The 13,823-nt window shown below is 43.0% G+C and overlaps 1 protein-coding gene across 1 annotated transcript; it reads right to left on the reverse strand.

Moving 5' to 3' along the window:
• Positions 1-52: 52 nt before the first annotated feature.
• Positions 53-13,823, reverse strand: GRPEL2 (GrpE like 2, mitochondrial). Its single transcript, XM_068959683.1, has 4 exons — positions 13,655-13,823; positions 7,045-7,213; positions 6,054-6,135; positions 53-4,364 (listed from the first exon to the last, which is right to left on the reverse strand). The coding sequence occupies exons 1-4, from the start codon at positions 13,729-13,731 to the stop codon at positions 4,009-4,011; spliced, it is 684 nt and encodes a 227-aa protein (XP_068815784.1). The 5' UTR covers positions 13,732-13,823; the 3' UTR covers positions 53-4,008.

The raw sequence follows: 13,823 nt of genomic DNA on the forward strand, positions 1-13,823 counted from the left end.
AACGAGAAGCAGTTTGGGGCAGGAGAAAAAAAAAAAAAAAAGAAAAAAGAAGTTAACTGCATTTTTTTTTATTAGCAAATGGACAGTATCTGGACATCTAAAAAAAAATCAGCCCATTCCAACATTAACTCAAATGTTGTTGTCAATTACATGCACCACTCCCACACTTCAGTCCTCCTCTTTCATACAGCCAGAACCTTTGGGTAAATAAGAGCATAGAAACATAAAAACATATGATATATACAGGTTTCCCACCAACTAAGTGGTTTTAGATTTTTGGAGATTAGCAATGCTTTGTTCATCTGACTTTGCAAGTAATATCAAAACATCTCACATTTAACAATAAAAAAATACTACAATATTCACAATAAAACTTAAATACATTTTTTTAAAATTAAAGGACTGCTAATAGCCATTGCTTTATCACAGCTGTTTCAACAGAAGCTCTGCTGATGAAGCACTGAAAATTTAAGGTTCACAAAGTGACATTCACATTCTGTACTGCTCGTGGTCAGTGAGTTAAGACGCTGCCACACATGCGACAGTGCCACTGAAGACTCACCCAAGAGTTCAACTCAAATTATGTCCCGCTGACAGGATATGATAAGGTCACAGAACAAGGCAAATGCCTACGTACAGCACGGCTGCCAGGTTTTCAAGAGCAGCATCGTATCTCCACACATCACTGCGTACATTTTTTAGTTGCCTGCATTCCCAGCTCAAGCTCTTCAGTTCATAGCTGGCCTAACAGAGTGGAAATGACCAAGAGGTATGCAAAACTTCCTCTCCTCTGCTATTCTGTCCCTTCCAACATACTCCTGTGTTTTATAAAATAGTTACTGAATAAAGTGACTGGAGAGAAGCAGCTTATGGGACAGATTCCTCTCTGGTGTAACTCTGCAGAGTGCAACAAGGAACCTGTCCCACCGTGCAAGCTTTACACAAACACGGAAGACAACAGGGGAACTGGAATCTAGAAAGGAGAAATTTGATCCGTCCTTAGACAATCTTATCCACAATAAAGGGGATCAATAAGTGTGCTTGAAAGGCAAGAGGATCAAATTTTGTAGGGAAATCTAAATTCTGTGATGGAATCCAGGTTTGCTTAGTTCATTTTCATTTCACAATTCAAAGGAAGCAGAAAACTAGGACAAACAGCAGCAACAGCATTTATCTCTTTGGTAGTTTCTGTAGAAGAGTCTAAGCAAAGGGTAAATCTTACAGTAACCATCATAAAAGCCTGGTAAGATCCAGCAGAAGTTTCATGGAGTTATAAAGTTGGAGCATAAACTGGGAAAATAGCTTGCCCATAATTAAACAGGACCTGCCAGAGGGAAAGGAAGAGCGCACAGGAACCCTGACCCCTCAGATTTCTGTTCTAGCCACACAACAATGCCTCAATGAATACAGATCCCAGAGACAAACCCTGAATCAGTAATCTCTCGTTACAGACGGAAGGTGTTTCGGAGTGCATTTTAGGGTATTTCCTTAAGGCAAAAAATGCGTGATTACTAGCCGAGGTGATAGGAAGCCTTGGGAAATAGTCCAAAGGCAGACTAAGTAGATGTTCTACCCTTTAACAGTCAAATGGCTGAGTGGGACAGTGTTAGAGAGGCTTTGGATCTGATCACTTTCAGCTGCACACTACTTCAAGGCTGGCTCAGATAAGTTGCCATCTTTTTATAACGGAAAACCACTCGTTACATGAAATGACTGGTTTTGCTCAGTTCCTTAAATATAAAGGTTCACATTACAAGTTAGTTTCCATAACCAGCCCTCCCGTCATGTCTGCAAAAAGACTCAGTTGATATACTAGGGACTGAAGAGGCAGAAGAGAACCTAATTGCTCTTTCCAGCTCAAGATGCAGTTTCCTCAGAACAGGCTGCAGTCAGTCATGAAACAGTATGGCAAGGCTTGCACTGCCACTTTTCATATTGTACTTATTCTCTCTTGAGTAGTAGCATCACCTCGTTACCCAGTCACCATGTATGACCAGCAAAAAGAAAAAAATAAACCATACACAAAGTCTGGTATTTCTCTAAAATTTCCAACAATGTGATAAAACAAGAGCACTGAACTCAAAGTGATCTAAAACTGCCATGAAGGAACTGTTGCAGGGTTGAAGTCTCAGGTACCTGCCTGAAAACCTAACCGGCTCAGAGGCACAAAACTAAACTTCAAAAAGCATCATTAGAATGCAGGGTGCTCTGAGTCACCCACATACAATTGCCACTAAAGCAGTTTGCATTAAGCTTATGAGAACAGAAGTGTCCATCTTCCTTAAAATTCTGGAATGACAATCAATAGGCTGCATATGGTCTACACAATCTCCCCCCCATGAAAGATTATTCATAGCTGCTAACTGAAGGCTGCTGTATTCTTGAAGTCCATCACAAGGATTATGCTATTGAAGCCTGCAAAGGAACAGGAGAAGAATAAGCTTCCTTCCAAACCAGTGACGGCATCCACCGTAAAGAAAGAGGTTTCGGAAGCAGATCTCAAATACCTATCAGGCTACAGATCCAGTTCCAGGAAGTGAAAAGGCAAGAATTAACGAATCAGTAAGAAGCAACCTGAAAACAAAACCATTCCTGCCTTGTTTTTGTGTAATGCACACCATAGTCAGGTTTAATTCTTCTGTCACTGCACTGCTCACTGCCCTCCAAAGGGTTAAATTCTGACTTTACTCAGTGACACTGAATCCTTTCAGTTTAGAGGATGGACTCCCAGGCAACAGGGCCACTGGGAAATACATATACCATACTGGGACAACAACATGCCTCTACCTAGGAGGATGGCTTCAGGTCAGCTTTCACTTTCTCAGCCTTCTGCTTTTCTTTGCTTTCTTGTCTCTGTTACTAAAATCGGTTCAAGGACACTTAAGACATTTAATAGAAAATAATTTTCTCCTTCCTTCAAAAAAAAATTAATACTTACCACAACCAGGCAAAAGTAGAATCTGAACGTGAACTGGAAGTTAGTGTTATTTGAGTACTATTATTGGAGAGCTTGAGAAAACAAAATGAGTCCAGATTTCCTACTTAAGGGCATTCTCCATTCTGCCAGCAGCAAAGAGCATACAGTTTATCATGCTTGGAGGCTGCATGGACATTCATCAAGAAAGAGCTATTACTCTCGTCCAAAATATAATTTTACTTTGGAGAAAGAGATTTGAGAACAGTTTTCCAGGCTCTACCAAGGACCGCTCCCTATTTTACCCTTCAAGAGAGGGAGGCAAGCCGCAATTTTACCTGCAGAACAAATACGAACACATTAAAGTTTGACATGACCATGACAACTGAATTCTCTTTAAAACCTCATCCCTATTCAACTATAGTACAACAGAGATGTCATTAATTCAGGACTGTTTTCCTGAAAAGTGAGAAATAAAATTTGGCTCTAAATACCATTTCAAGCGATCATCTTTGTCCCCACCTGAGGGATCTGGGGACAGGGGAAGACACCAAAACCAGCCTGATAACAATACTTAGCACTTTGAGCTTTTCCTCACCTAAGTGCCTTGCAAAGAAAAAGCCCCACCACATCCCTGTGAGGTAGGTCAATAAGTATTAGTATAGCCCCTTAATATAGATAGGGAAACTGAGGCAGAAAAGTTACTTGCCTAAAGGCCACAGGAGGAGTCTGCCTAAGAGAAAGAGTTAGGAGACAAGATTCCCTAGCTCTCCCATGATTTCTCTCTCTCTCATATCCCCCCTCTTCCCCATAAAAGTTTTAATGGAGACTTGAAATCAGCAACAGAGAAAGGGACTACAGTGCCACGTTTATGACAAAAAAGCAGGACTCCTACTACTCCACATACTCCAAAAAGGAACATTAAATATACAAGTACCTTAGAATTAATGGCAAAATGACTGCACACATTGTAAAGAAGCCAACATACAATACAGACCTAGGTTAATAAATAAAAACATGCAGCTGCAGTTGTCGCTGAGTGACAAAGGGTCCTCAGCTCATTAAGGTCCCAGATGCCTATGGGTAAGCCCATATCATTCCTGTGACTCTACTGCCACACCGACCAGTGCATGTCTGATAGTGCGCCCGTGGAGTTTATAGCCATCCTGAGTCACCAGTGCTATTGTGCCTGGCTGCATTCCCTCAGCTGGTACATGGCAGACTATTTCATGGTCGTATGGATCATATTTGCCACCGACAGGGTTCATCTTCTGAAGGCCGTGTTTGGCAAATACACTTTGCAATTTGGCCTCTATGAGAGAGAGGCCTTCGTAGATTTTCTTTAAGGTCGGATTTGGATTACTAGGCTCCGCTTCTCCTGCCGCACTCTCAGCAGTCTTCTCCAAGATATCTGCTACCTCCACAAGGTCCCTGCAGAAACTCTGGATCCCTACAGGCACAAAAAAGCAAGAAGTAAATGAAGGTCAGTTTAACTACAGAACATACAGAGCTGCAGTACTAACGGCAGGCACAAAGCCACAGAAGTTTAAAAGCGTCTTGAAAAGCTTTTAACTAGTTTCAACTGTTACTTCAACAACAGTGGATGGTGCTTGCCTCTCCTGTAGCCAAAGCTTTAGTATTATACGTGTAGCTTCCTAGAGACTCCCCGAATCAAAGCACATGCAAGAAAGGTATATCTATAAAGAATAACGATCATATACTCTACCTGATAAAGCAGAGTAAGATTATTGGTATTTCACTTCTTGTGACTAAGACTTGTGATTCAGAACAGCCTCTCATACAGGTCCAAAGAAATAAATATTGTGCCAAACAACTCACATCAACGTCCATGCACACAGAAAACAAACACAATGAGGGAAAACATGACCATTCAAAAAGTATATTCACAAATTTATTCGTAAGTTAAAACTACTGTGGAAGCACTGGACAAAATGGTCCTTGGGTTGGCTGTTCTCAAGTTATGCAGTCTTTTTTGTTAGGGAAAAAAAAAAAAGAGTCTTTTAATATTTTGGATTCAGGTTGTATATACTTCCAGGAGCAGCATGTTACACAGTGCAGTAATTTCAAGAAAGCTAGCCTCTCTCAATTACATCGATAGCATAACTTACTTATGGAAAAATACATAAGGAAAACCAAGAAAGAGAAACAGTAATTTGGTGCTGTTTATACCTGTATATACATGTTTAAACAGGCATAGAAGAAAAAAGTGTGAAGGAGAAGGAAGTCACACAGTAGCAGTCAGAAGCAGAAGCATCAGTGTTTTAATGCTCTACAGAGCCCCATGCTTCGCCCATGAGCGACTTCCAATCAGGAACCTCATTTTCCTTCAAATCTAAAGCACCAATCTAATGCATATAAAAGTCAAACAGTTCAAAAAAACAAAACCTACAACGCAGGTCAAGATGACCTCAACAGCTATTTTATAGCACAGTGGGTAGAACAGAAAGAAAAATACAGCAGCTCTAATTTGAAGCAACTGGAATTAGCTAACAAAAACTCTGAGATCAATGCCTCATGGAGAACAAAAGTTTCTAATTCTCAGAGATGGTGCTGGCAGAGTGCTATGATTAAACGGCATTTTTCCCCCTCTTCACCTGCTTAGTACATCAGTTGCTAAAGCTACAAATCCAGCTCACTTTATCAACACCAAAACATTTATGAAGGAAATTTTAAAGAACACTTGATACAGAAACTGATCACCCTTTGTCCCAGGCAGGATCTACCTCACAAAAACTAGAGCAGAAGAGGAGAGGCTCTTAACACAGTAAAGGAGATCACAACTTGATAACACAGCTGAGAGTACAGAATATACTCTCCGAGTGCCAATTCTCAGTATACAGAAGAAACCGTAATTTCAATCAAGTCAGGAGAACTACACTCAACTGCACCAGACCTATTTTAGTAAAAGGGGATAACAAAACAGTCACTGAGATAAACCTGAAATGCCACGGCTGGACATACAGAAAAAATAGCTAGTAAGCCCAGACACCCATCAGCCCAGGCTAAACATCACGCCGGACTTTACAATGAAGCGCAGAGAGAAAAGCTGTTGATCAGCATGTTATGCTCAGGCAGGCAGGCCACTGCAGGAAACACAGCTCTGCCCCACTTTGCTTACCAAAGAGTTTGGCATCTTCCACAAATTTCTGTGTTCTCCTCCGGACATTCTCAGAATCTGCCAAAGCTTTCCGGTATCGCTCCTGTAACCGTAACAGTAAGAGAAGGTATCAGACAAGGAAGCAAAACTGATTTCCTGTCAAGTTTGCAATTCCTTAGAAACTATTTAAAAAGAACCCACTTCATGTAAGATGATTGTGCTGGGCTCCTGGGTTCTCCTCAGAACATGCAAACCCAACTTCCTCTCCTTACTGATTAATCAACACATCTGCAACTCCCTCAAAGGACCCAAGTCAAGGCCAGAAGCAGTCAGGACATAGCTCAGCTGAACATCGCATTGTCAGTCTGCTGCTTTTTGCATGACTCACTCTGCAGCTATTGAGATGCTCCTTTCTCTAGCAGGAGAACTGGCAGTCTTAGCAACAGATCTGCAATCAGCTGATTTCTCTCTTCGTGCAGTAGATCTCATTACTCCCAGGGCAATTACTTCCAGAATTGCCCAGCGCTACGATATTTAATCCTCTCCTTTAGTTACATCTATTCTCGAAAGGCCCTATAAAACAATTTCCACCATTTCCACCACACCACTGTAGCTAAAGATGATTCCTCAGACCGTTTGGATCCAGTATTTCACGGTATGCGATACTAATTAGGACAAAACTACTGCCATTCTCCCTGTACAATGATATGAAAGATGTGACCAGATGATCGCGAGCACAGTTTTGCCATCCAGGCTCAGACTGTCAGGGTCTTGCTCCTAGGAACTAGCAACAGACAGTATTTCTGGGGAAAGCAGAATGTACTTCTTTCACAGGGCACCCTCCCAAATTTAGAATGCAATCACTTTTACAGCACTACAGTGCATTGGTGCTGGGTGCATGTTATAATGCTTACAGAAAAGGCTTGGGATGAAAGACAGTCTCCTGTATCAAGAGGACTGAACAAAAGGTATAACGATGCCATCAGCAGATGGACTCCAGCAGCATACTCACAGTTAAATCCCGGACTTGTTCTTCCAATTTGATGGCTTTGTGCTCTAAAGCACGTTCAGAAAGGGGATGCTTTGGCTCATCATGGGGATCTTCTGGGCCACACTCGTCTCCTGTACTTCTCTGCTGAGCTGCAGTGCTGAACACAAATGAGGAACCTCTGAAATGTAACCTAGTGACAAAAAGAAGGGAAAAAAGTAACAATGGGTCAAAAAGAAGAATTCTCTTTAAATAGCTATGTAGGAGTGCCAGTAAAATTTTAGCTCTTTTCAGTAAAGACAGGTAACTAGCACAGAAACACAGAAGACAGATGTTTTGAAAGAGTCTTTTAAGACTCACATGTCACGGCAGAAGCTACATATCCCTTCTCTGACATACCTTGAAAAGAGTCAGATTTTGACAGGAAAGTAAGTTATCAGTGGCATTTTACATAACTTCTCAATATAGGTGGTCAATACAGGACAATAAATTACAGAAACGTTTTTGCAAAGTAGTCTTGAAAAGGAGGCAGGTAGCATAGAGCTGTTTTAAAAATGATTTGTGAGAAATAAGAGTTCCGAGCAAAATTCAGCAAGATCTGCAAAACCACAGCACTTCAGTAAGATACGCAGGCAGAGCCTAGCCTACTTCTCTAAGAAGGTATGGTTAACTGCAAAAGGTAACTCATACCACTGAAGTGGCTGTGAAGCAATTTAACAACCTAGGAAGGACATACCCGTGTCCCAAACTGCTAACTAACATAAAATCCAATTCTGGGATGCTCTGTTATGTTTATTCTCCTTGGTGCACACAGACATACTATTTAGGGTATGCAGTTCTTTTTCCCCTGAGTGAAAAGGAGGAGAGTTTGAGGCTTTTGCCAAGCAGTTTCTTTTACAAAGTAACAATTGCTAGACTGTACCCAGCTGCCATGCCCACTGCACAAAGAATAGTTTAAAAAAAAAAAAAAAAGTCCAGGAATTATCTGGTATATACCAAGTTTTGTGTATGCTAAACGTTACTGCATGTATTCTGGAGCCTTTCTGCCAGAATCTTCGCAACTCCATTAGCAGAATTTGAAAAAGGTATGGAATGTGTTAACTGAAAATTGTCACTAATATACTTCAACAGTTTTAAGCACGTCAACTATTTTTAGCTATACTGGCAATGAAAAGCAGTCCTAAAGGCAGAAACAAAATAAGCTAAGACCTCAAATGCTGAAGCCTAGCTTTGCTTCCGATGGCTTTTTCATCCCAAGTATACTTTTCTGCTGAAAAGCATACCTGTCAGTGGTTCATGTTGATAGAGCAGGAGGAGCTCATCCAGCAGACTGATTCTAGAACTTGCGGGTGAAATTACAAAACAATCAGGGAATCAGATAATTAGACTGTGGCGTATGAACACTGCCTGGAAGCTTATCCCATATCATAACAACCTCACAGATTCCCCCCAAATTAGCTAACAGAAACCAGACTGAAAATAGTTTTGGTCAAAAGATGATTGAACAGCAGCAGGCTAGCCATTCTAAGAAGTAAAGAAAATACTTATCACTTTTTTCCTGCACTTTATTTCCTCAGAGCACTTGGGTACTAGTAATAGCGCTGTCACTCCAAGAGGTACACCAAGAGTTTTCACTCCCCCTTCTACAGGCAGGATACCAAGACAGAGAGACACCACCTGCTTTTACAGAACTGATCTAGACAAAACCCTTCACATCAGAACGAGACCAAAGCCTCAGCCCTCCCTCTCTCCCATACCTTACATCAAACACAGAGTTTGCAGAAGTTCAGTTTACTTCCGAGACAGCTCCATACTTAGCAAGGAAGGGTGTCTCCTTTCTTAGGAACATCTAGCCTCTTCCTCAGAGCAGGGCTTTCACTATCCTCTTTAAGAGAGGGTTTTGGATATACTACGTGCATACCTCTACCGAGTACAAGGCAGCATGGTACAGAAATTACTGCACTGGCACTAATTCAAACCTTTATATTTATACAGAACAATTCAACACTGCATGGAGATACTAAGCTGCGCCTCAATCAATGTAACTGAGTTCACATTACCAGGCCTGCACCACCAAGCTTTCTTCCTCTTTGAGGAAGCTATACTGCTTGGGTACAGCTTTACAAAAGTGCACTACTTTTGTTTCTGGATCTATCAAATTGGTCAGGAGGCTTAAGTGTGGTTCAACAATTCAGCTAAGCTGACCTAACAGCTGCAACTGCGAAGGATAGGTTGCTCCCTCTATCCCAGGACTGGAACCGGGCAGCTTCTGCAGAACCAAGGTTCAGGGAACTAAACCAACAGAAAACTAACCCTACAAAACAAAGAAAAGTTTCCTGTCTATATCCCTGAGTAGGTTTACTGAGAGATAAGTACAAGTACCAGCACAAAAGAGAAGAGAAGCATGTGATGCCCAGAGAGATATGAGAAGGAGAACAGTGGGAAGGGAAGAGGTGTTTACACCTCCTTTGGTTTGTAGCCTGGGCTTAGACTGATTTATTTGGCTGGCCAAAGTCCAGCTGAAGAGATTTGTATCTGCCTAAAGACCACCAAGCACACCTTACCACTCCCTGCTTAAGGAGCCCAGGTGTTTCCTCATTTTATCTTCAATACAAAGTCGTAAATGTCCCATGACACTAATGACAAACTTCCTTTTCCCACCCGAGGTATATTTGCATACAATTATTTATTAAGTAGGTACTTAAAACATGATCTGTTTGCCAAACCACACCTTTTCAACACATAACATACCAACCACAAATCAGAAGGTACTTTTGCTAAGTCCGTTTGCTCTGAAGTAGGGTGTTCCTTGCACTAATCTTTAGAGAACTAGGTTATTTTCAAAAAAAAGGACCTGCCACTGCAGTTCCAGGAAAGCCAACACAGAAAAAAACCTACATTTTAACTACTGCTGCCGAGAGATCTGTTGTGGGCACAATACCCCATCTGGAATGATTTTTAAGATGCCTGTTACTGTGGCATTTTATATGCTTCCTAAATATAGATTTGCTGTAAACTATCCTCAACATACAGCAGCTTAAGCTTTAATAAAGGTTGCATAGGGAATCAAAAACTTACACAATATGTTCAGGATTTCTCACTGTACAAGTTTCATTTGCTTCACTGAACTGAACCTTTACTAAAAATACTACCAATGGTGGTTTAAAGCAGAAAAGAGAACACATTGGGTTTTGTCTTTCTTAAAAGTTACAGAATGCTAAAGCTAAATAATTATTTAGGATGACATATGCCAGCTAAACCTCTTATCCTGGTAGTACGATATAGTTGTCTAGATACACTAACTACGTTTAGCTGGCTGATTCAACTTCAGATGTCAGTCATAAGTTACTGCACTCCTAGGCAAGCGTTTTTGTTTCACTACATGCGTCTGAAGGAAGTGTCCTATTATTTTTCTCATGCAAGCATCCTGAGTAACAATTTCAGTAACAGGAATTGTTAGGATAGGAGATGCTCAAGGACTCTGTGCTGCAATGGAAACTATCTCAGTAAAAGACAGATAAAAAGACAGATCACAACCACTGATTCTGCCAGCAACGTTACAGAAGTGAACTTAGTTACAAGGCAGAAGGGAATACTTCTACATAGCAGTGGCTCATTATTTTGGAATTCAAATCAACAAACAGGCAGTTGTTATTCCCAGTTTAAATTTTAAAAATAAATTTTGGTTTGTTGATTTGTTAACATAGTACTTTTCCAAAGCTATAAAAAGGAGATTAAACTGGAGATGAAGAAAGAGAAAGTCTCACTTTACCAAGCCAAAAAAACCCCCCACTAATCAATCAATGAAGCTTTAAACAACTGTAAAGTTTCTTCGTAAAAATAAGTCCGTGGTAAGAATCAACTACAAACTCTGTACTTAATCATCTCTTATTTCATTTAAAGAACTGCAGGGATGGAAATTAGTCATGCTACAGATGAAACAAGCTGAAACACAGCTGAGAAAGCAAGCTTGCTAGGCACCTCACAGGTTAGACATCCGCAGTTTCAGAGAACTATACAAACGAGTTAACTCTTTTGCATCCAAGATGCAGAGCTTAGTGAGTCATCTCCCTTTGCAAGTGATTTACACTACACAAATGGGTGTGCTTTAGTGTGTAGGAGGAGAGGGCCACGGACCAGCTGGTGCTTCAGCTACAGGGACCTGCCTACGTGAAGCAGAGAGCTGCTTGCATGGACTCCTTTTTCCAGCTCGTGAAACCAAGTCACAAAACACTCCCCCACACAATAAAAAGCCCCAGATATCATATGCTGTTTAAACCAGCCTCTCGGAAATGTTGCTGACAAGAAGCAAGAACCACAGACTGACTCCAAGGGAAATCCTTAAGACAGACTATTAGGCAGAATTGAAAATGCCGCTCAATTTACTTCTTCCTCAAAGATGAAAGAAATGATCTGCTAAAAAGGGCAAGCACTATTTACAGTCTGTCCAGTGCACTGTGCTGTGCTTCTAAACACAGTCTTGATAACAGCTGCCCTAAAAATAGACAGAAATCCCACTGGGGGAAGTCGAGACATCCTGAAGTGACAGACATGGGGAAGTCCCAGAGGGTGTGAAGAGATTATAAACTGAGCTGGTGATTCAAATAAATTTATGAACTAATGTCAGGGAAGGGCAAATAAATAGAGGTAGGAGAGAACTTGATTGCAGCCATATGGTTTAAGACAGTTGTTCTTAAAGATTAGAATTTAAGGATAAGAAAACCAGGTCTGTAGTCAGAACCTGAGTACATTGTCTCTCTTTCTAGAGCACAGGAACGATGCCCCAAAACCCCAAACTGATTCTTTCATGTCCTCTCTGAACACAAGGTCCTATCTCAACTCCTCCTAAAGCACTCTCAGCTCTTCCTCCCAATCAGCATGACAAACCAAGCAACTGCTGAGATACAGAGAAACACCTACACTAGTGTTTCAGATTAGGGGTGTGCTTGAGGGGACTCTACTAATTATCACCACTTACTGTGCTCTGTTTCATCATTGAACGGCATCAGAGAACACTGTGTGGATTCTCTGTGCATGAAACCCAACTGGAGAACAAGCTTCAGAGGTACACCTCAACGCATGATGGCTGTAAATGGACAGTGACCCAGATTAAAGTGAGCCCAAAGTAAGAAGTCTCTGAAACATGTACACCATGGATGGCTGGTCCTCACCACTGACTTTTTTGCTATAGAGACCTGCTCCTATTGTAATGCAGACACATCCAGGGAATACTTGTATACAAAGATTGGTTTCACACTGATGGTAGGTTTTGGCTCTCCTTCATGAATTACGCTTATTCAGCTTCCATCAGACAAACTCAAAACTATTTCAGACTTGCTGCATATTTAAAGAGGGTCTGCATATTTAGAGCAGTTTTCACAAATATAAACCATACGGAAGAGAAAGGACTTTCAGATACACATCTCTATGTCTAGTCCCAAACATAGTTGGCTTCTATTATGCGTGCCAGGATTATTTTGTTGCATTTAAATACGCTTTTAGCTTCTTACAGAGACTGAACACTAGAATAAATTAATTAGGATTTTGTCTCTTTTCAGCTGCTGGCATTTCACTCAAATAACTCAAACAGCTGTTATGGATTTCATTATTCTTTTATAAGCCATGTTCCACAGGATCTGAAAATATGACTGGACACTTCATCTAAACACTGACAAAATTAAGTTGTCCTTCTTTCCTTGACCATCCAAAACACGCTGAAACAGTTCCTATGGTATAGGCATGGTATCATTAGCAAAAATAAAAACGTAAGCGGCTCATGAAATATACAGTACGTTAGTACATGAAAAACGGACAAAGATCTATCACTGTTTATTAAAGGTCCAGGAGTTCTTCTGAGTAACTGAGGGCTCCTTAAAGACAAGGATAAGTTATCCGCAGATATGTGAAATAGCAGGAAACAAGGGCACAAAGTGACGTGCTGCATTTACCACAGGAACACTTTTACCCGAAAGGAAAATTTCACCCTTGCAGGGCAGAGGCTGCTTACTGAGAGCACACCTCCCGTCCTCCTTCCACACCGAGTCGTTACCAGTCAGCCGAACAAACTGCGCAAGGGGGCAGATCCCCCGCACGCAGGGAAGGGAGGACGGGTTGGGGGGGGGGGGGAGCACGACAGACCGGCCGCTTCTGCCTCCCTTCCGAAACAGCGCAGTTGCACCTCTTCCAGCTCGGCAGGCGGCTGCCCGGCGCTAACCCGGCTCAGACTCCCTGCTGCCAGCACTGGCGCGTCCTACCGCACAGCGCTGCGCGCCTCAGCTTCCTTCCAGCCGCCTGGGCGCAGCAGAAGGCGGCTGGCGCCTTCAGGCGCGGCCCTGAAACGCCTCTGGCGAGACAGAAAGCCGAGACCCCCCCCCCGGCAGAAGCCGCCCCGGGCGCCGTTCCTGCGGCGAGCACCGGGCACCGCGGCGCCGGCGAGGAAGCGCCATGGAACCGGCCCGATCCGGTTCCGTTCGGTTCGGCCCGGCGCGGTGCCACGTCTCGCGCCGAGCCCGCCAGGGGGAGGGGTCAGCGGCGGCCGTTGGCGGGCGGGGGAGGGGGAGGGGGGGAAGCCCCTCACACACGCACTTTCGCGCACGCAGAGCGAGGAGAGGCGCCCCGCCGCCGCCTCACGTACCTGCCGGGCCGCCGCGCGCCCAGGGAGAGGACGGGCCCGAGGCGCTGCCGCGCCGCCCGCAGGGAGCGGCCCGCCATCCTCCCGCCGCCTCGCCGACTGCTGGCGGGCGGGAGAGGCGCGCCGCGGCGCCGCCCGGGAACTACAGCTCCCGGCAGCCCCCGCGCCGCGC

Source organism: Struthio camelus, chromosome 13, assembly GCF_040807025.1.
Source record: "Struthio camelus isolate bStrCam1 chromosome 13, bStrCam1.hap1, whole genome shotgun sequence".
In the NCBI taxonomy this organism is placed as follows: domain Eukaryota; kingdom Metazoa; phylum Chordata; class Aves; order Struthioniformes; family Struthionidae; genus Struthio; species Struthio camelus.

Coding starts and splice junctions, on each gene's coding strand:
- GRPEL2 (XM_068959683.1), bottom strand. CDS start 13,731: ATGGCGGGCCGCTCCCTGCGGGCGGCGCGGCAGCGCCTCGGGCCCGTC. Junction 7,214..13,654: donor GGCGCGCGGCGGCCCGGCAG/GTACGTGAGGCG, acceptor TTTTGTCACTAG/GTTACATTTCAGAGGTTCCT. Junction 4,365..6,053: donor GGAAGATGCCAAACTCTTTG/GTAAGCAAAGTG, acceptor TTGTGCCTGTAG/GGATCCAGAGTTTCTGCAGG.